The following is a 22,149-nucleotide window of genomic DNA, read 5'->3' as shown; positions in this document are numbered from 1 at the left end:
TCTATCTATCTATCTATCTATCTATCTATCTATCTATCTATCTATCTATTTATTATATAGTGCCTTTCATCTATCTATCTATCTATCTATCTATCTATCTATCTATCTATCTATCTATCTATCTATCTATTTATTATATAGTGCCTTTCATCTATCTATCTATCTATCTATTATATAGTGCCTTTCATCTATCTATCTATCTATCTATCTATCTATCTATCTATCTATCTATCTATCTATCTATCTATCTATCTATCTATTATATAGTGCCATCTATCTATCTATCTATCTATCTATCTATCTATCTATCTATCTATCTATCTATCTATCTATCTATCTATCTATCTGTTTATTATATAGTGCCTTTCATCTATCTATCTATCTATCTATCTATCTATCTATCTATCTATCTATCTATCTATCTATCTATCTATCTATTTATTATATAGTGCCTTTCATCTATCTATCTATCTATCTATCTATCTATCTATCTATCTATCTATCTATCTATCTATCTATCTATTATATAGTGCCTTCTATCTATCTATCTATCTATCTATCTATCTATCTATCTATCTATCTATCTATCTATCTATCTATCTATCTATCTATTATATAGTGCCTTTCATCTATCTATCTATCTATCTATCTATCTATCTATCTATCTATCTATCTATCTATCTATCTATCTATCTATCTATCTATTATATAGTGCCTTTCATCTATCTATCTATCTATCTATCTATCTATCTATCTATCTATCTATCTATCTATCTATCTATCTATCTATCTATCTATTTATTATATAGTGCCTTTCATCTATCTATCTATCTATCTATCTATCTATCTATCTATCTATCTATCTATCTATCTATCTATCTATCTATCTATCTATTTATTATATAGTGCCTTTCATCTATCTATCTATCTATCTATCTATTATATAGTGCCTTTCATCTATCTATCTATCTATCTATCTATCTATCTATCTATCTATCTATCTATCTATCTATCTATTATATAGTGCCATCTATCTATCTATCTATCTATCTATCTATCTATCTATCTATCTATCTATCTATCTATCTATCTATCTATCTATCTATCTATCTATCTATCTGTTTATTATATAGTGCCTTTCATCTATCTATCTATCTATCTATCTATCTATCTATCTATCTATCTATCTATCTATCTATCTATCTATCTATCTATTTATTATATAGTGCCTTTCATCATCTATCTATCTATCTATCTATCTATCTATCTATCTATCTATCTATCTATCTATCTATCTATCTATCTATCTATCTATCTATCTATCTATTATATAGTGCCATCTATCTATCTATCTATCTATCTATCTATCTATCTATCTATCTATCTATCTATCTATCTATCTATCTATTATATAGTGCCTTCTATCTATCTATCTATCTATCTATCTATCTATCTATCTATCTATCTATCTATCTATCTATCTATCTATCTATCTATCTATCTATTATATAGTGCCTTTCATCTATCTATCTATCTATCTATCTATCTATCTATCTATCTATCTATCTATCTATCTATCTATCTATCTATCTATCTATCTATCTATTATATAGTGCCTTCTATCTATCTATCTATCTATCTATCTATCTATCTATCTATCTATCTATCTATCTATCTATCTATCTATCTATTATATAGTGCCATCTATCTATCTATCTATCTATCTATCTATCTATCTATCTATCTATCTATCTATCTATCTATCTATCTATCTATCTATCTATCTATCTATCTATCTATTATATAGTGACTTTCATTTCTACCCGCATGCACTCACAAGCAGAGACACAAAACCAACGAATGAATAAATCTCTCCATTATATAAGAACAAAACCTGCAATGAGACAAGACTTTTTTTAAGAGAGAATTTTTCAAGTCCCGTGAGATGAGACTTTGGTCATGAGATTTTGTCAAGTCCCACCCCCAAACCCCCCCATCCATATTCAAACACGCCTACGGTCCACTCAATAGTTTTGTCAGGCACACTTCCTGTGCTCTCAGCTCTTACAAATTTTTACGTTTTCCTCATTTAAAGTTGTTTATGAAAAATCCTCAGTTTTCTGGACAGTATTTTTAGACATACAGTCTATTCATTTCCTTCGTTGTAGTCCTTTTCTGGACAATAATTTTATACGTTCTAGATGACGTCAACGACTAAGCGAAGAAGAAAGGGCAGCGCGTCGAAAAGAGGCCCAAAAGTGCTGGAGAGAAAAGAATTCAAAAAAGAACAATATTAGTCTAAGTGCAAATTCGGAAAATAAGGAAAGTAATAATCAGCCTGGACCAAGTGGAATTGAAAACCTAGCAGGTCCAAGCAGGGTTGGAAATACAAGACAAAGTAGAAGACAAAGTAGAACATTGTAAAGAATTCAAAAACATTGGCGTGATACACATGCAGAGAAGGTTAGAGATTATGAAAGTACTAAAATTCAAAAGTCTCAAAAAACTGATAGTAAAGATCGCATTAGCGCAAACAAACGGAAATTATTACTCAGTGAAATAGCGGAACAGCGAAAAGAGATTGAATATATTGTTCGGCTTTAAAGTTTAAGTCGAAGACTTGTAGATCGTCTAATTTGTGTTGCCATCTGGGAAAAGTTGTGTTTCTTCCCAGTGAAGAGGCGTATCCGTGAGAATTAAAAGATTGGTTGTTTGGCGTATGTTTTTACTGAAGTGTTACGGTAAAAGTGTAAGTTTAAAAAGTATTTAAATGTTAATTTAAAAGCCAAAAAGAACGAAAAACGTTTAACTAAACGAGTACTTCTAACGCAACATGAAACATAATTTTCTTTAAATTTATTATGTTTTACTATTTTTTACTATGATTAATTACTTGATGTAATTACAAGTCGGTTTATTTATGAGAGAGAAAGAAACGATATTCACTCATGGGCAGTTATACGTTTCGTTGTCATAATGTAAGTCCAAACACTGAATCAAAATTCAATGCAATATTGACGAAAAGTTAATTCCAAATATTGTTTTTACTGAAGTTTTACAGTTGTAGCGGGGCTACATAGTAATAGTGTATTCGATTTATGTGCTGAGTGCGTGTTGTTTCCATTGTCCCGTTTACTGCTCGTTATGTGAATGTCAGTGAATGTTGACCCCGTAAGGGATGGATGAGGGAGAGCGGCTGCAGCCACAGGATGGAAAGCACCTGTTCACATTCAGTTACATCCGGCTCATTACTATTTAAACGATCAGGTAGAGGAAGAGGAAGGAGAAAGACAGAGATTTCAGCCTCTGGTGCTGCCGTTCGAGGTTCGATTCCCGAGAGGGGATGCAGTGAGTGTGTACGCCTGATGAGCCCAGAATTAGGGCGAAACATGTGTTGCGTACTCTTTGCATTATTTGACAGTAAAACTATTTCAACCATTCTATAATCTGCTTCTCGCAACTGAAAGAGGGCACCGTGGTGGATGTTAGCCGACTTGCTGACCAACCACAAGCGTTATCTGGTAGGTAACCACCCATACAATCAGATTGTGATTCAGACTACGAATGCCATGAATATATATATATATATATATATATATATATATATATATATATATATATATATATATATATACTAGTCATTTAGCCCGTTACAATAACGGGCGCTAGAACAGTAGTCCATAAACATTAGTAGGAACAGTCTATATTAAATGGCAAGGGACTTTGACCTCATTCTTTTTGTCAGTCGTATTTTTCTTTCTTTCAGCCTTTCATTTGTTGATGTTTACTTGCTGAGCTGACCGTTCTTCGTGGGCTGCCGCCGTGTGTTGTGTGTCTTTAATTTTCTGTGACAGTAATACTGTCTTGTACGGCTCTATTCAATAAGGGCGCGTAGATAATTTAGTTCAAAGGCTCTGGAATATGTGAAGAGCAACAGGTGCAGATCTTTATTTACGTGCACCTTTATTCGCTGCGCCCAATTGAGGTCGTCCTTTTGAGGCTCGCCTTTTTGTGCGCGCCCTTATTGAAGGATACCGTCTTGTACGTCCGCTGGCTTGTATGTCCGTAATATACCTTTAATTTTCTCTGGCGGTAATACAGGCTTGTATGTGGCTGTAATATGCGTCACTGTATTGTGTACCTTTAATTTCCTCTCGCAGTAATACTGGTTTGTATTTCAGTAAAACGCCTCTAACTTTCTCTGACAGTAACATCGCACCGTGCCCCGCGCATGCGCACTTCACCAGAAGACACCCACACACGGACACCTGGACGCACACAGGGATTTTATATATATAGATATAGATAGGTATATATACAGGGGGTCCTCAGGTTATGACACAGTTCCGTTCCTACAACAGTGATGTAACCCGAAATTTGGTGCAAGTCGAAACACACCGTAGCCTAAGTTGCTTACCTATCCTAAGACATTTGCAAAATCATAATCTTGAACATAAAAACACAAGTAAGCCACAGAAAAAGGAAATGGACATAAATATGCTGTCCTGTACACTGTACTGTAATAACAGGAAAAAATGACAAAAAAATGAGTGTAAAAAAAAAAAAAATTTCTTACCTTTATTCCTTCTGATCTCTTTCTTCTTCTTCTTTCGTCTGTCCCTGTTATTGGTTGCCACAGCAGATCATCTTGTCCACATATTGATTTGGTTACAATGTCTCATTTCACTTCCATCGTAATGGCTTTCCTCTTCTTTGAAGCACTAGGATCTGAAGACTCATGACTTTCGTTTAGGAACCATGACAAGGGCCAAAAAGTCACCAAACAAAGCAACACAAACGGAACACTTCCTCCGCGTGCAACCAAACTAGTTCGCCAACTCCCTCGCTCATACGCCGCGTTACTGCATATTCTTCTGCTCTGCGCAACCAAACAAGTTCGCCCACATAGTCTGTAAGTGCTACGCTAACGGCGTAAGACAAAACACTCACGTCTCAATTTTATGCTTTTATGGGAGTGAGTGTTGTAAACTCGAAATGTCGTATGTCGAGACGTTGTAACCCGAGGACTCCCTGTATATTTGTTCACTTTTAATATACAGTGGGGCAAAAAAGTATTTAGTCAGCCACCAATTGTGCAGGTTCTCCCACTTAAAAAGACGAGAGAGGCCTGTAATTTTCATCATAGGTATACCTCAACTATGAGAGACAAAATGAGAAAAAAAAAATCCAGAAAATCACATTGTCTGATTTTTAAAGAATTTGTTTGCAAATTATGGTGGAAAGTAAGTATTTGGGCACCTACAAACAAGCAAGATTTCTGGCTCTCACAGACCTGTAACTTCTTCTGTAAGAGGCTCCTCTGTCCTCCACTCGTTACCTGTATTAATGGCACCTGTTTGAACTCGTTATCAATATAAAAGACACCTGCCCACAACCTCAAACAGTCACACTCCAAACTCCACTATGGCCAAGACCAAAGAGCTGTCAAAGGACACCAAAAACAAAATTGTAGACCTGCACCAGGCTGGGAAGACTGAATCTACAATAGGTAAGCAGCTTGGTGTGAAGAAATCAACTGTGGGAGCAATTATTAGAAAATGGAAGACATACAAGACCACTGATAATCTCCCTCGATCTGGGGCTCCACACAAGATCTCACCCCGTGGGGTCAAAATAATCACAAGAACGGTGAGCAAAAATCCCAGAACCACACGGGGGGACCTAGTGAATGACCTGCAGAGAGCTGGGACCAAAGTAACAAAGGCTACCATCAGTGACACACTACGCCGCCAGGGACTCCAATCCTGCAGTGCCAGACGTGTCCCCCTGCTGAAGCCAGTACATGTGCAGGCCCGTCTGAAGTTTGCTAGAGAGCATTTGGATGATCCAGAAGAGAACTGTGAGAATTTCATATGGTCAGATGAAACAAAAATAGAACTTTTTGGTAAAAACTTTAGTCGTCGTGTTTGAAGGAGAAAGAACACCATACCTACTGTAAAGCATGGGGGTGGAAACATCAGGCTTTGGGGCTGTTTTTCTTCAAAGGGACCAGGACGACTGATCCGTGTAAAGGAAAGAATGAATGGGGCCATGTATCGTCAGATTTTGAGTGAAAACCTCCTTCCATCAGCAAGGGCATTGAAGATGAAACATGGCTGGGTCTTTCAGCATGACAATGATCCCAAACACACCGCCCGGGTAACGAAGGAGTAGCTTTGTAAGAAGCAATTCAAGGTCCTGGAGTGGCCTAGCCAGTCTCCAGATCTCAACCCCATAGAAGATCTTTGGAGGGAGTTGAAAGTCCGTGTTGCCCAGCGACAGCCCCAAAACATCACTGCTCTAGAGGAGATCTGCATGGAGGAATGGGCCAAAATACCAGCAACAGTGTGTGAAAACCTTGTGAAGACTTACAGAAAACATTTGACCTCTGTCATTGCCAACAAAGGGTATATAACAAAGTATTGAGATGAACTTTTGTTATTGGCCAAATACTTTTTTTCCACCATAATTTGCAAATAAATTCTTCAGAAATCAGACAATGTGATTTTCTGGATTTTTTTTTCTCATTTTGTCTCTCATAGTTGAGGTATACCTGTGATGAAAATTACAGGCCTCTCTCATCTTTTTAAGTGGGAGAACTTGCACAATTGGTGGCTGACTAAATACTTTTTTGCCCCACTGTATCTGTACTTGATTTTACATCTCTGATTTGCATTGCCTGTTATTTCCTCGCTTGGGGAAAAAGGACTGTTTGTAACGAGTACGGCTTGTTATTATCTGGAGAATCCTCAGGTTAGCCGAGTCAGTAGTTTTGGTTGTGTAGTTGCCGGTCTGGGTTAAGGGGTCGGCCGTTACATCTTCTCTCCCCATCTGTATAACTGGCCTCCTTTTAAATCTCGTGCTGGCCTCCTTGTCCCCAGCAGCCCCTGCACCCTCAGCAAACGACCAATTGGAGCCACTGCAGGGCCTGCTGGGAGTTGAAGTTTTCACTTCTCAGTAGCGCCACCACAAGCTGATTATATAATAGGAGGAGGATGACTGCTGTGGCATCTACTGTGTGTCAAGTACATGCAGAGCGGCAACTGACCTGTACTTGCAAACTGCTAGGGCTGAAACTTCGACATTAGAAGGACCAGAGGTCTGCATGTTTCCTAGTCAAACATAAAAATACATACTCTATTTTGAATATGAAAGAGTAATATTCCTTAAGCAGGCTATTTATATGAATGCAAGACATATTAAATACACTGGCAACATAGACATACACTGATGTAAAACTATATGATCAACTTCAAACTTAACATATTTCAACAAATGTGACACTTCTGCCCATTTCCTTGTACAGTCATAGTTTTTATTCTTCTCTTTCAGGTCTTTGTTGGCTCAGCCTTTGAGGCACCACCGAAGAATGGGCACGTCCCGGACATTTTTGCACCTGTGCCCATGGAGGACAAGGTCAGGTATTAGTAGACTATTGACACGAAACGGAAGCACACGTGTCTGGCAGCAGTCTGGGACCACTGTAAGCACAAGACTGTGCTGTCAGCAGCATTTATTAATACGCTGTCATCCGTCCAGGAGTGGAGGTCCGGCAGGAAGGTACTGCCAACAGGCCTCGGCCAGCTGGGCCGCAGGGGACGTCTCCAAGCAAGAGCAGCGCCTGTTGTCCCGTCTGTACGCAGGCTTAATTGGGGGACAGAGGGCCAGCCTGGCCGAGTGCATCACCCTAGTTGAATCCCAACACAAACGGAAAAGGCAGCTGGCACAGGCCCTGCTGCAGCACGTGCTGACGCACCTAAAGCGACAAGAAGAGCAGAATCGAGGAGAACCCCTTGCGTTTCGAGTAGGTCAGTCAGCAGCTTTATAATTATTCTCTCAAGTTTGTTTATTTTTTTTTCTCTGAAATTGGTCTCAGTTTTAGATTTTTAAAAGTATGACTTTATTAATGTGTTTATTGGTTTGTTTTTGGCACATGTATACTATGGAACAGGGTAACATTCTCTCTTGGATGTGTAAATCACCTTGGAATATGTTTCCGCTCTCTGGCACCATAATTAGTGAGTATCACTACCTTCTCTTAAAACTCACGTGTTTCTATTCTGAAAAATATCACAACATATATGCTCGCCGGCCACTTTATTAGGTACATCTGTTCAACTGCATGTTAGCGCAAATACCTAATCAGCCAATCACGTGGCAGCATCTCAGTGCATTTTGGCCTATAGACATTGTCAAGATGACCTGCTGAAGTTCAAACCAAGCATCAGAATTGAGAAGAAAAAGTGACTTTGAATGTGGTGGCATGGTTGTTGGTGCCAGACAGGCTGGTCTGAGTATTTCAGAGACTGCTTATCCACTGGGATTGTCACACACCACCATCTCTAGGGTTACATGTAATGGTCAGATAAAGGGAAAATATCCTATGAGCGGCAGTTGTCTGCGTGAAAATGCCTTGTTGATGCCGGAGGTAGAGGAGAATGACCAGACTGGTGTGAGCTGATAGAAAGGCAACAGGAACTCAAATAAGCACTTGTTACAACTGAGATGTGCAGAAGAGCATCTCTGAACACACAACACGTCAAACCTTGAAGCAGGTGGGCTACAGCAGCAGGAGAAGAGACGGGGTGACACTCCTGTCAGCTAAGAACAGGTAACTGAGGCTACAAGTCACCTGGGCTCAGCAAAACTGGAGAAGAGAAGATGAGAAAAATGTCACATGGTCTGATGAGTCTCGATTTCTGCTGTGACTTTCAGGTGGTCGGGTCAACAACATGAAAGCAGGGATCCATCCTGCCTTGTATCAACAGTTTAGGCTGCTGGTGGTGTAATGGTGTGGGGGATATTTTCTTGGCACACTTTTGACCCCTTAGTGCCAATTGAACATTGTTTAAATGCCACAGCCTACCTGAGTATTGTTTCTGATCATGTCCATCCTTTAACGACAGCTATGTCCCCATCTTCTGATGGCTCCTTCCAGCAGATAACGTGCCATGTCACAAAGCTCAAATCATCTCAAACTGGTTTCTTGAACATGACGATGAGTTCACTGGACTCAAATAGCCTCCACAGTCACCAGATCTCAATTCAATAGAGGACCTTTGGGATGTGGTGCAATGGGAGATTCATATCATGGATGTGCAGCCAACTGTATGATGCTATCATGTCAATATGGATCAAAATCTCTGTGGAATGACTCCATCACCTTGTTGAATCAATGCCATGAAGAATTACGGCAGTTCTGAAAGCAAAAGTGGTGGGGACCAACCTGGTAGTATCAAGGATTACCTAATAAAGTGGCTGGTAAGTGTATATTTAATATTCAGTGCCGTCCATAATATGCGTGACAAAGACACATTTTTCCTTGATTTCCCCCTGTGTTTTGAGTAGTGAAATCTGCATCTCCCATGGCTCTTCATTATCAACTCTCTTAATGACAGTCCTTTTGATGGAGTGTGACACACTTCTTCTTCTTTCAGCTGCTTCCGTTAGGGGTTGCCACAGTGGATCATCTTCTTCCATCTCCTCTTGTCCTCATCATCTTGTTCTGTCACACCCATCATCTTCATGTTCTCTCTCACCACATCCATAAACCTTCTCTTAGGCCTTCTTCTTCTCCTCTTGCCTGGCTGCTCTATCCTTAGCATCCTTCTCCCAATATACCCCTCATCTCTCCTCTGCACATGTCCAAACCAACAAAATCTCGCCTCTCTGACTTTGTCTCCCAACCGTCCCACCTGAGCTGACCCTCTAATGTCCTCATTTCTAATCCTTGTCACACCCAATGCAAATCTTAACATCTTTAACTCTGCCAACTCCAGCTCTGTCTCCTGTGCCACCGTCTACAGCCCATATAACATAGCTGGTCTCACTACCGTCCTGTAGACCTTCCCTTTCACTCTTGCTGATCCCTGTCTGTCACAAATCACTCCTGACACTCTTCTCCACCCACTCCACCCTGCCTGCACTCTCTTGTTCACTTCTCTTCCACAATTCCCATTACTCTGTACTGTTGATCCCAAGTATTTAAACTCATCCACCTTCACCAACTCCACTCTCTGCATCCTCACCATTCCACTGACCTCCCTCTCATTCACACACATGTATTCTGTCTTGTTCCTACTGATCTTCATTCCTCTCCTCTGATATCTCCACCTCTCCAGGGTCTCCTCAACCTGCTCCCTACTCTCACTACAGATCACAATGTCATCAGCAAACATCACAGTCCACGGGGACTCCTGTCAGATCTCGTCTGTCAACCTGTCCATCACCATTACAAATAAGAAAGGGCTCAGAGCCGATCCCTGATGTTTTAAATGGATATTTTGCAGTTCATATTTTCATGATTCTAGCTGCCAGGTCTTCCACACTTACATCGACTCCTACATTGTCATTGTAATACTGAACAACAGAGAGCACACACAGCACATGTGATAATAAATTGTTCACGTTTGCCATTCGTCCATTGATGCCATCAAATGCCAAAGTATAATCTGATGTTACGGAAAGGTTATTCCCTTTAATCAGGTTATGTTTATTTTTCACACGTGTAATGTGCTTTCTGCACATGTGACACAAATTTATATGTCTAATCGTTTTTTTTAGGTGACTTTTTGGCTGTTCATCGTAATAAGAAGCTTGCTGTCAGTCAGACCAGCTTAACGAGGGCACCTCTGATGTTTGAAGTTTAACGTCACTGCCCCTACTTTGAGAGCCAACCACATGAGGCGTTCGATTGGTTTAGAAATGTGTGAGCCGTCTCAATTGTTCCCAACCAGTTTTCAGCAAAATTCACTCAAGGTTGTCTCCAGACGTGTGAATATTAAATGTCTGGCTTTAAAGAGACTACATTTTAATTTACTGAGTGGCCAGAAGTTGATTTCCAAAGCCATTTATACAGCTGGTCTTTTACCAACATGTAGTAGTACAACAAGTGTGACGTAAAGCTGTGATACTTTGCAATTGTCAAACACCCCCAGAATCTCAACAGGAGATTTTTGACGTTTCAAGGAGTATTATTCTTAATAGCAGTTTTAATGTCTTAAAGCAGTTGTGGATAACTCTGTAAACTATTTTTTGTTCTCTCCTTTAGGACTGTCAGGTCCACCCGGTGCTGGAAAATCAACATTTATAGAAACAGTTGGAAAGATGCTTACAGCAAAAGGGCACAAAGTTTCTGTTCTTGCTGTGGATCCATCATCTTGCACCAGTGGGGGTAAGTTATGCAGAGTTAGGTGCCATTTTGAGTGATGCTTAAGACCACAAAAGCAGAGCGGCACTAGTATCCGAGCCCTGGCTAACTTCTTTTTATTTTCTCTAAGAGACTGTAATAAAAGACACAAACAAGCATAAAGAATTGGGGCCCCCGCAGACAAACTCTGTATAATTGAAAATTAACGTGTCAGGAAAGGGAAGAAAACGTCTTCACAGGCGTGAGTCTCAAACTGGCTGCTCCAAGAGGGTGACAGGCCAGGCAGGAAAAGGCAGGTCCAAAGGGGGACGGACACCGGAAGTGATTTCAGAGGTGGTAGGGGTGTCAGTCATCTGGGACCTCATGTACAACACCGTGCGTAGAACTCACACTATAACATGGCGTAAGCACAAAACCGGGAATGTGCTACACACAGAAAAATCCAGATGCAGGAATCTGTACGTACGCAAACTTCCACGTTTTTCCGCTACATAAATCCCGATCAGCATGAAAAGTAACGCACGTGCACACGCCTGTTGTCCCGCCCCAACTCCTCCCAGAATTACGCCTCTTTGAATATGCAAATCAATATAAATAGCCCTTAAGCTCAGCCTTCTGTGAAAAGACAATGGAAAAAGCACGGGGGGAAATATAAGAATTTCAGCGAATACCAAGTGGAAGCAAAGAAAAACGTGCTATTTGTTGGTTTAAACAGTGGGATAATCAAGAAAAGGAAGATGATTGAGTGACATAGCATGTCGGAGAAACTCAAAAGCTCAAGTTCACAAAGTCACACAGTGCCCGAAATAAAAAAAGAAGTTTTCAGATATCAAAGTCGCCGTGAAAAGCCGAGTCGTAGCCCACCGTCTTGAGTTTCATATGAAAGCTTATTAGGGTAAAGAGAAAAAAAATAGGCACACAGTGGGGAAAAAAGCACGAAATGTCAACTTTAATCTTGAAATTTCCACTTTGTATCATGTAGTTTATTTTGTCATTAAAGTAGAACATCATAAACTTCATCTTAAAATCGTTTAATTTACTAGTTTCTCAAATCCCATCGTAACTAAAGTAGGACGTTAAATACTTTGTTTTGTATTTGATCTTCTATGTGCTCTGTGTGTGTGAATCACTACGTGCTTACTGGCTTTCTCTTCCTCCAACAGGACACAAAATCCATTACACTCGTAATATTACAGCTCTCTGAATAATTCAAATACTGAGATGTATACTTGATATAATTTTCATGATGATAGGAGTTAAAGCATGTTATTAAACATGGGAACACGGTGGCGCAGTGATTGTGCGTGACCTTCGATGAAATAATTTATTGTAGCAGTACTGTCTTTTTCAAACTTACTAACCCCCAATTCCTGTCCTTCCTTTTCTCTGTCCAAATACCCAATCGCCACACAATCAGCTCTGTAATAGATGTTAAGCCATCTGTAAGCTTAGAACGCCGATTCTTCAAAACTTTTAAGGAACGTTGAAATATCTTCGTAGTACATGTTTAATTATTCAATCCTTCACGCCAGTCCCATTGAAGCGTACAGTGCGAGGCAGGAACAATCCGTGAACGGAGCGCCAGATCCTTGCTACCGTAGCGACACTGTGTCCTTTAATTATTAACAATACAACTTATTTAAATGAAGTTTTATCTGTATAATATAATAAACATATTTTGCTGCATTTCATCTTAAAAATGATATCGTCATCATATGTAAATATGCGCTTTATAAAGTGGCTCAGGTTGTGTAATATTATAACTGTAGTGCAAGTTTACAGTGAGGTGATTGTACTTATAAGTCCAAACAGTTCTACAAGGAGCACTTGATCAACTGATTGATTGCGTTTAGAGCTCTTGGGATGAAACTCTTTCTGAACCGCGAGGTCCGTACAGGAAAGGTTTTGAAGTGTTTGCCGTGTGAGCAGCAGTTGAAATAGGCAGCATGGCTGAGGCAGCGTGTGCTTGATGCTGTATACCGATCATTCTCTTTCCGATCAGCTGCTGTACAGCTGTGATTCCGTACTCAGATACAGTGATATAAATACTCCGAGTGGTGCAGTGAGAGTAATATGGAAAAAAATGATCCACTGTGGCAACCCTTAATGGGAGCAGCTGAAAGAAGTAAAAGAAGGTGCAGTGAGAGTAACGACGCTAAAGCAGTTATGGTATTTGGAATAGTTTGACCATTCTGTGGACCATTATATTGTTACTGGATAATTACAATCAGATGCATTAAACTAATAAACAATATGCGGTTAATTTCAGTGTATTTATAAAGCCGCGTCAGGGATGTGGATCTGAAAAAGAAAGGGTAACCACACAGGAACAGTAGCACTGCTTTGATGCTGGGTGCCGCCACTCTGCAAAACCGAGCGGAGAACTTGTGTGCACCAGGGTATGAGGTACCATGGAAATGTGCATGGCTTTACGCCAAGTTTAGGTTTTATACATCGTGATTTGAGCGTGGAAACGTTCGTACGCAACATTTCTGTGTGTATGCACCGTTTATACATGAGGCCCCTGGTCTGTAGAGGGAGGAAGGGAAACGGCATTAGTAAACAGCGCAACCATGCAGATCGGCCAGGAATTACCACCACCAGAGCCTTATAGCTGACCCCAAGGTGCATGTGTGTTACAATACATAGAGTTTTATTTGTCCCAAAGGGGAAATTTAGCTGTTATAGAAGCTTAAGAAATATAACAGATACAACATCTCCCCTTTAAATACACACGAGTTACAAAAAAACAAAGATATGCTTCTCACTTGTCTAATGATAAAGCAGTCCAATTGGGCCATTATAAAGGGGTATTGTCGTAGGTATAAAGGACCCCCAGCATTCTAAATGGATTTGTTGGCAAAAAGTCCTCACACTAGATAGATAGATAGATAGATAGATAGATAGATAGATAGATAGATAGATAGATAGATAGATAGATACTTTATTAATCCCGATGGGAAATTCACAAAGCATGTCACTAGCATGTGACAGAGGGATTGTGCATCATTGCTCATAGTAGCCATTAGTTTTGTCTTCTTTCTTTCCTCCACTACTTCTGCTAGCTCTTCTACGTTAAGATTCCAGTGTTCTGTGTTTGAGTCCCACATACGGTTGTTGTCTGTGGAGAGTTTACACGTTTTTCACTGCGTGTGTGGTCAGCCAGTCCCCTAGCTGCTGCGTTGATTTTTAGGACTTTGAGTTCTTCCACCAGCTCTGTGCTGCATAGACCAGTAACTTCACTTGTCTGCTCTTTTCTGGCTATTAATTTGAAAATGGCTGCATCATTTCATACCATAATTTTTTCAAAGTGCCCACACGAAAGAGCACCTTTCACTATTAAAAGATAGAAATAGATAATTGTTCCCCTTTCATTAAATCATTTTTTAATCCATTATTAAAACAGCGCGACATTGTGTGTTTTTGAAGACTAAGTCTCTCCCTAATGAAGCCAGAGGCTAGCTTTAAAGTTGATTAGCTAAAGGTGAATAACAGTCCCGGAACAAAAGTAATCTGACAATATCAGATCGACTCTGAATGATGTTGGTACACTTGGCTTAACAGGAGAAACATCTAGTAGAGACCTACAGTAGGTGTTGATTAATGGCGTTGTTAGCTCTTAGTAGTTCATCGTTCAATTTAAATACTGAGATCTTTCTTCACCGATTTCATTCTTTTTCCCAAAGATGACCAGGGAAGTATTGTATGATTTTATTGGGTGGGCAGAAAGTGTTAAAGGAGCTGAATCACCCAGCAATGCGCTATCCAGTTGCATAGACTTCATAAGATGTTAAAAATTGGTTGGACGAGTGTGACGGATGCAAGGCATATAGGATGACTATCAACATCAGCCACTAATGGGAAGTAGTGAGGGGCCACCTTTCTGAACTGACAGATGAGTAATGACAGAGGAAACTGCGTTACAGCTAGTCAGGGGCGTTAATTTGCAGGTGATGTTAAGGTGAAAGCAGTGCTGCATAGCTGGCTTCACACCCCACCAAAATACTGTTTTTCTGAAGGCGTTCAGAGTCTTGTAGAGTCCAGGTGTAAATGTACTGAGAGGCAGGGAGACAATAGCAAGGATATGAAATGAGTCCAGCAAAAGTAACCTTTTGAAAAACGCTTGTACCTTCCTCCTTCTTTTGTTTTAGGTTCACTTTTAGGAGATAAGACCAGGATGACAGAGTTATCGAGAGATATGAACGCATACATCAGGCCGTCTCCCACTTCTGGAACACTGGGAGGAGTCACGAGAACTACAAATGAGGCCATCTTGCTTTGTGAGGCAGCAGGCTACGACGTGGTGCTTGTGGAGACAGTTGGTAAGGTTGCTAAACATTTAATGAAATCTATATACAGTAAGGGCGGCACGGTGGATGTGTTTGTGTGTGTCCTGCGGTGGGTTGGCACCCTGCCCAGGATTGGTTCCCTGCCTTGTGCCCTGTGTTGGCTGGGATTGGCTCCAGCAGACCCCCGTGACCCTGTGTTCGGATTCAACGGGTTGGAAAATGGATGGATGGATGGATATATACAGTAATTCCTCGCTATATCGCGCTTTGATTTTCGCGGCTTCACTCTATCGCAAATTTTATATGTAAGCATATTTATATATTGCAGGTTTTTCGCTGGTTCGTGGGTTTCAATGGGTCTTTTAATTTCTGGTATAATGGACCCTTGACTTATGAGCTCAATTCGTTCATGAGGGCTGGTTGTAACTCAAGTTGGTTGTAAGTCAAGACTATTTTTTCCCATAAGAAATAATGGAAATACCCATAATGCGTTCCGAACCTCCCACAGCAACACTAACTTAACTTTTTTTTAATAGAAAAGGGTTGTGTAATGTGCACAATTTACCAAAAACACCAATAATTTTTCTAATGTACTAACCTAAAAGTTATAAAAAGTGCCTAACCTACCAGAAACAACAATTTCATACTGTACTCACCATTTAAGTTGACATCTTTGGCTTGCAGGAAGGAAGGAGGAGGAGAATGAAATGGAAGGTGGTTATTGTTTGGAAGGAGTCTCCTTATACAAATCTTTTCTTTGTAAATTGTCGAGATGGTGGATTTCGACATGCTGTACATATTAGCGAGATCGGTCACACGAACGCCACTCTCATATTTCCACACAATTTCCTTCTTCATTTCAATTCTGATCGCTTTCTTTACCTTCGTTACCTTCACTTCCTTCCTTAGCAATTATCTGTAGTACTAGGGTGTTGTACCGTGTTAGCCATTATGAATGTAGAGAAAAGCCAAGCAAAATGACACCTTTTATTGGCTAAGTAAAAAGATTACAATATGAAAGCTTTCGAGGCAACTAAGGCCCCTTCTTCAGGCAAGATGTAATCAATTATCGAAATAAATTATATAAAACACTTCACTGACCGAAATTACGTCCACAAACACATGTATCTGGGCTCTGACTGACGCTTACAAACACGCTCGGCTGTTTGTTTACAATCGCACAAGCGGATACACGTGACCGCATTCAGGTCGTAACGCAAGATGTTGGTCGTAATTCAAAACAAAAATTTTGGTCGTAAAGCAAGTTGTTCGCATGTCAGGCCGGTCATATATCAAGGGTCGACTGTACATGCTTCCTCAGTTGGTTTGCCCAGTTGATTTCATACAAGGGATGCTATTGGCGGATGGCTGAGAAGCTACCCAATCAGAGCTATTACGTATTAAGTAAAACTCCTCAAATATATTGTGAGCAGGGGGGCTGTTCGCACCCCTAGAGCAGGGGTCCCCAACCACCGGTCCGCGACCCACTACCGGGCCACAGCCAGGTCGCGAGAGAACTGCCGGCAACGGAGACTCACTCAGACTTTTCAGAACGCTTGGCGGGCGGGGCTTTGCAGCGGCCCAGAGAGAGGAGAGAGACAGAGGTGAGAGACTATTACAACAAAGTATTTTTACGGTCCCGACAGTTTCCCCATATGACACGAGTCTATAGAAATCGCGTTACTATGAAGTACATTCAGCAGATGCTTTCATTGCAACGAGGTGACCTAGAAATGCTTGAATGAATCATCCACAGAGCAGTTAGATCTATGGCCGCAGCTCAGTTGTACACATTTAGGCTAAACAACGATCCCCAAACAGAAACATTGTAAAAAAAAATTCTCTCTTTGAACTTTCCTCGTACTGTTTTTTTTTTTGCTGTTTTTGTTTTCTGTGGTTTTCAGTGATACCTTTTGCTTATTGCTTGTCAACATCTGAAAAACATCCATTGCAATTTATCTCATTGTCACCCTCCTATAGAAATGGCAGACACGAAAAAAACGATAACAGTGTTAATGTTTGTGATGTACAGTCTGTTGGAATGGCAAATGCAAAGCATATGTCTTTGTTATATGCAAAAAAAGAAAAATCTCGGGTTGCAAACGCATGCGAACTGCTTAATAATAATAGAAATGTTATGTAAATTGTGTATAAAACTGCCCCCCCACCGACCGGTCCGTGGAAAAATTTGCATCTAATAAAGTGGTCCTTGCTGTCAAAAAGGTTGGGGACCACTGCCCTAGAGGATACGGATGCTCCTCAAAAAATGCTGAAAGACTACCTTCACATTGCTCCCTTCCTTGCTGGGCTTACTTGTGGCTGCTTTGTTGTGCGATATGCTTCCCGCATGGTGCTTTGCATACTTAAAAGCCAAACAGCCCTACTGATTTTTGATTGTTTGCTTTTCTCTCTCTCTCTCTGACATTCTCTGCTCCTGACGCGCAGTCCTTTGAAGAGGAAGATATGTTTGCATTCTTTTAATTGTGAGACAGAACTGTCATCTCTGTCTTGTCATGGAGCACAGTTTAAACTTTTGAAAAAGAGACAAATGTTTGTTTGCAGTGTTTGAATAACGTTCCTGTCTCTCTACAACCTCCTGTGTTTCTGTGCAAATCTGTGACCCAAGCATGACAATATAAAAATAACCATATAAACATATGGTTTCTACTTCGCGAATTTTCACCTATCGCGGGGGGCTCTGGAACGTAACCCCTGCGACAGGTGAGGGATGACTGTATATATAAAAAAAAAAAAAATCTAAAGTCTGCCTGTATGTCTGTCCGCTTTTCACAAGAGAACTAGTTAACGGATTTAGATTGGGTTTTTTTCCTATAATTTGCTTGAACATTTCGGTTGATTTTGTGACTTCTCTCATTGTGCTATGTATCAGAGTTCGCTCTGCAGTACTGATTTATTTGCACGAATCTGAGAGAGAGAGAGAGGCTGTGGGCTAAGGGGGGGGGTTTGGGCAGGGCTCTCCTCATTTACGCGCCAGCCTCCATTTGAGTCGCTCTACCCGTCACCACGTGTTGGAGTGCACCTTGCCTCCGCTTAGCTAGCGATACCTGTTTGTTCAGCAGACATTATCATCTAGAGATTGTTAAAGAGTAACATTTGATATTTTTCAGAGAGAGATCATAGCTACGTGTGTTTTAGATGGTAGCTGCTCATTGGCAGAGATATCACGGCCACTTGCTCTTCTCCCCATGCGGGGGACGCTCTCCCGTCAGAGCTGAACACGATCAGATACACTGGCAACGTTTGACGTTGGATTGCACCGACCTTCCGCTTGGCCAGAATTACATTTATTTTTTTTATTGATTTTTAAAGTTTGTCCTGTTTCACTACTACATGGGCGGAGCCGCGGGGGACAGCTAATGTAAAAATATAAATTTGTAAATTTTTAATTATATTTACCTGTAAATCAGAAGGCTTATCTTATGTTAAAATATTTTTTCAGAGGGTGATAATGTGCTGATATTCCCAGAGATGCTGTGTTATTCCACAGATCTACAATCCTCTTCACAGTTATTGCCGTTCTTAGTAAAGCGATTTAACATAAAGATTACTGGACTAAGTTATGCTGTACTTTCCCAAAATCTTTTTACGCATTATTTGGAGCCTGTTTTATCTACTATTGGACCAAATCAAGTCAAGTTGCTTTATTGTCAATCCATTCATAACACCATATTGCAGCATACAGTTACACGATATGACGTTCCCCAGGACTGCAGTGCAACACATGCATCAACATGGGACAAGTGCATGACTGGTAAAGAACTGCAGTGGTGCTTTCAGAATTTTCCATATTCCTGCATAAATGTGACTTAAAGCCTCATCAGATTTTCACACAACTCCTAAAATTAGTTATGGAGACCACAGCTAAATAAATGAGACATACGTGGTCATTTACGTATTGAGGAAAATGATCCAATGTTACAAATCCGCGAGTGGCAAAACTATGGTGTGACACCCTCTTGCAGCAATAACTGAAACTAAATGTTTCTGGTAGGTCTTGATCCGTCCTGCATATTGACTTGGAAGAATTTTAGCCCATTTGTCCATCGCATGCTCCCAGCCTCTCTCTATCCCCATATAAAATTGTCTCAACTCAGCGATGGTGCTGGGTTTTCTCAAATTAACTGCACACTTCAGGTCCTTCAACAACATTTCTATTGGGTTAAGGTCAGGAGTTTGACTTGGCCGTTCCAAAACCTTTATTTTATTCTTCTTTAGCCACTCTTTGGTAGAATGACTCATGTGCTTCGGGTTGTCGTCTTGCTGCACGACTCAGTTTCTCTTGAAATGTAGTCCACGGATAGATGTCTTGAGTTTTTCCTTTAGAATTCGTTAGTATTATTCACAATTCATTTTCCTGTCCACCAGACTGTGCAAAACAGGCACAAAGCATGATGCTACTGCCACCACATTTCACAGACGGAATGATGTTCTCATGCTGGAATACAGGGTTTTTCTTTCTCCAGACATAACGCTTCTCATTTAAACCAAAAAGTTCCGTTTTGGTCTCCTCTGTCCATAAAACATTACTGCAGTAGTTTTCAGGCTTGTCCACATGCTCTTCAGCAAACTGTAGATGGGAAGCAATGTGCTTTCTCCTTGCAACCCTACTATGTACATGACTGTTGTTCAGTGTTCTCATGATGGTAGACTCATGAACATTAACCAATGTGAGAGAGGCTCTTAGTTGCTTAGAAGTTACCCTTGGCTCTTTTGTGACCTCGCAGACAATCGCACATCTTGTCCTTGGAGTGTTCTTCATTGGTCAACCACTCCTGGGGAGAGTAACAATAGTCTTACACTTCCTCCATTTGTACGCAATCTGTCTGACTGTGAATTGGTGCAGTCCAGTCTCTTTAGAGATGGTTGTGACCTTTCCAAGCACAATGAGCATCAATGATTCTTTTACTGAGGTCCTCTGAAATGTCCTTTGTCTGTGGCATGACAAACTGATACTGCAGAAATGTGTCTGAAGATGAAGTCCTTGATAGAAACCTGTTCTTTTAAAATAAAAGAGGGTGCCCATTCACACCCGATTGTCATCATATTGATTGACAACACCTGACTCTAATCTCCCCTTCACGTTACCTGCTAGCTTTACATACATTTACCACTCACAGATGTGTAATACTGGGTGATATTCCTTAGTAAATAAATGAACAAGTATGATATTTTTGTCTCATTTGTTTAGCTGGGTTCTCCATATCTACTGTTAGGACTTGTGTGAAAATCTTATGACGTTTCAAGTCATATTTATGGAGGAATATGGAAAATTCTGAAGGGTTCACTAACTTTCAAGCACCACTGTATGCTATACCATAAATAAATTAAAGTCAAGTCAAGTTGGGGAGCATGCACTGGTACAGCATGTTGCCACACCCACTACACGACTAAACATCTCAGGATCCTGGTTTGAAACCCCCTAGGCAGACATGCAGTCCAGTCCCACCCTCTGGAAATGACCCTCTATCTGCCGCAGCCAGGTGTTACGTGGGTGCCCCTTGGCCTGGTCCAGCCACTTGGGTCCCCAACAGTGAGGATCGTACGAGCTGGATCACCCTCGGGGAAACACACCACATGGCCGTAGTGCCGTAACAGACACTCCCTCACAATGCAGGTAATGTGCCTCATTCGGGATTCCATGAGCAACACAAAGTCAAATCAACGGTACCCAAGGATTCTCTGAAGAGACACAGTACCAAAGGTGTCCATGTTTTGCAACCATATAGCAAGATGGGAAGCACCAGGACTCTAAAGACTTGGACCTTCGTCCTTTTGCATAGATATCGGGAGCGCCGCACACCCCTTTCCAGTGACCTCATGACCCCCCATGCTCTCCCAATCCGTCTACTGACTTCATAGGAAGTCACCAGAGTCATGAATGTCACTGCCGAGGTAAGTAAACCTCTCGACGAGGTCGACACTCTCTCTGCAGACAGACACACTGCTGATGGCCGTGCCCAAGAGGTCATTAAAGGCCTGGCTCTTGGTTTTTATCAGGACCCTTGCAAGCCCAGACACTCAGACCCTTCACTCAATCTCTCTCGAGCGCCCCGATCAGAGCCTCCATTGACTCCGCGAAGATCACAGCATCATCAGCAAAGTCAAAATCCGTGAATCTTTCTTCACCAACAGATGCCCCATGACCAAGCCCAACACCCAGTCTATACAAGCATTGAACAGAGTAGGAGCAGAACACACCGCTGACGAACCCCAGAATCAACTGGGAAAAACGCAGTGGGTCTGCCTCCACTCAGCACAGCACTCATAGTACCAGTGTACAGGCCGGCCATGATATATCCAGCAACCTCGTTGGGATCCTGTGAACCCTCAGGATGTCCCACAGGGCAGCTCGATCAACTGAGTCGAAAGCTTTGCGAAAATCGACAAAGGCTGCAAAGAAATTCTGCTGATATTCGCGTTTGCGCTTCATGAGAACCCTCAGTGCCAGGATGCGGTCGATGGTCGACTTCTTAGGCGTAAAACCAGACTGCTCCGGTCACTGGTAGGTGAGCAAGTGATCATGGATCCTATTGAGGACGACCCTAGCAAGGACCTTACCCGGCACCGAGATATATATTTATGCTATGCTATAAATAAATAAAAGGTAAGTGAATAAATAGTAATAATTTGTAGTAGACAGTAATAAGTGGATTAGATTAGATAAACATTAACCTCATGGGGAAATTCAGC

The 22,149-nt window shown here is 41.0% G+C and overlaps 1 protein-coding gene across 1 annotated transcript in view; it reads left to right on the top strand.

The window, feature by feature from the left end:
* Positions 1-22,149, top strand: part of mmaa (metabolism of cobalamin associated A) — a 42,681-nt gene that overhangs the window by 3,635 nt on the left and 16,897 nt on the right. The window contains exons 2-4 of the mRNA XM_028802725.2: positions 7,333-7,808; positions 11,051-11,173; positions 15,301-15,471. Of these exons, the coding sequence (XP_028658558.1) occupies positions 7,370-7,808; positions 11,051-11,173; positions 15,301-15,471 (733 nt within the window). The 5' untranslated portion in view covers positions 7,333-7,369. The remainder of the gene's footprint in view (positions 1-7,332; positions 7,809-11,050; positions 11,174-15,300; positions 15,472-22,149) is intronic.

The sequence above is a fragment of the Erpetoichthys calabaricus genome, chromosome 5, assembly GCF_900747795.2.
Source record: "Erpetoichthys calabaricus chromosome 5, fErpCal1.3, whole genome shotgun sequence".
Lineage (NCBI taxonomy): Eukaryota > Metazoa > Chordata > Cladistia > Polypteriformes > Polypteridae > Erpetoichthys > Erpetoichthys calabaricus.
Note: the sequence above shows the minus strand (reverse complement) of the source record. Positions and strands in the feature narration are given on the sequence as shown.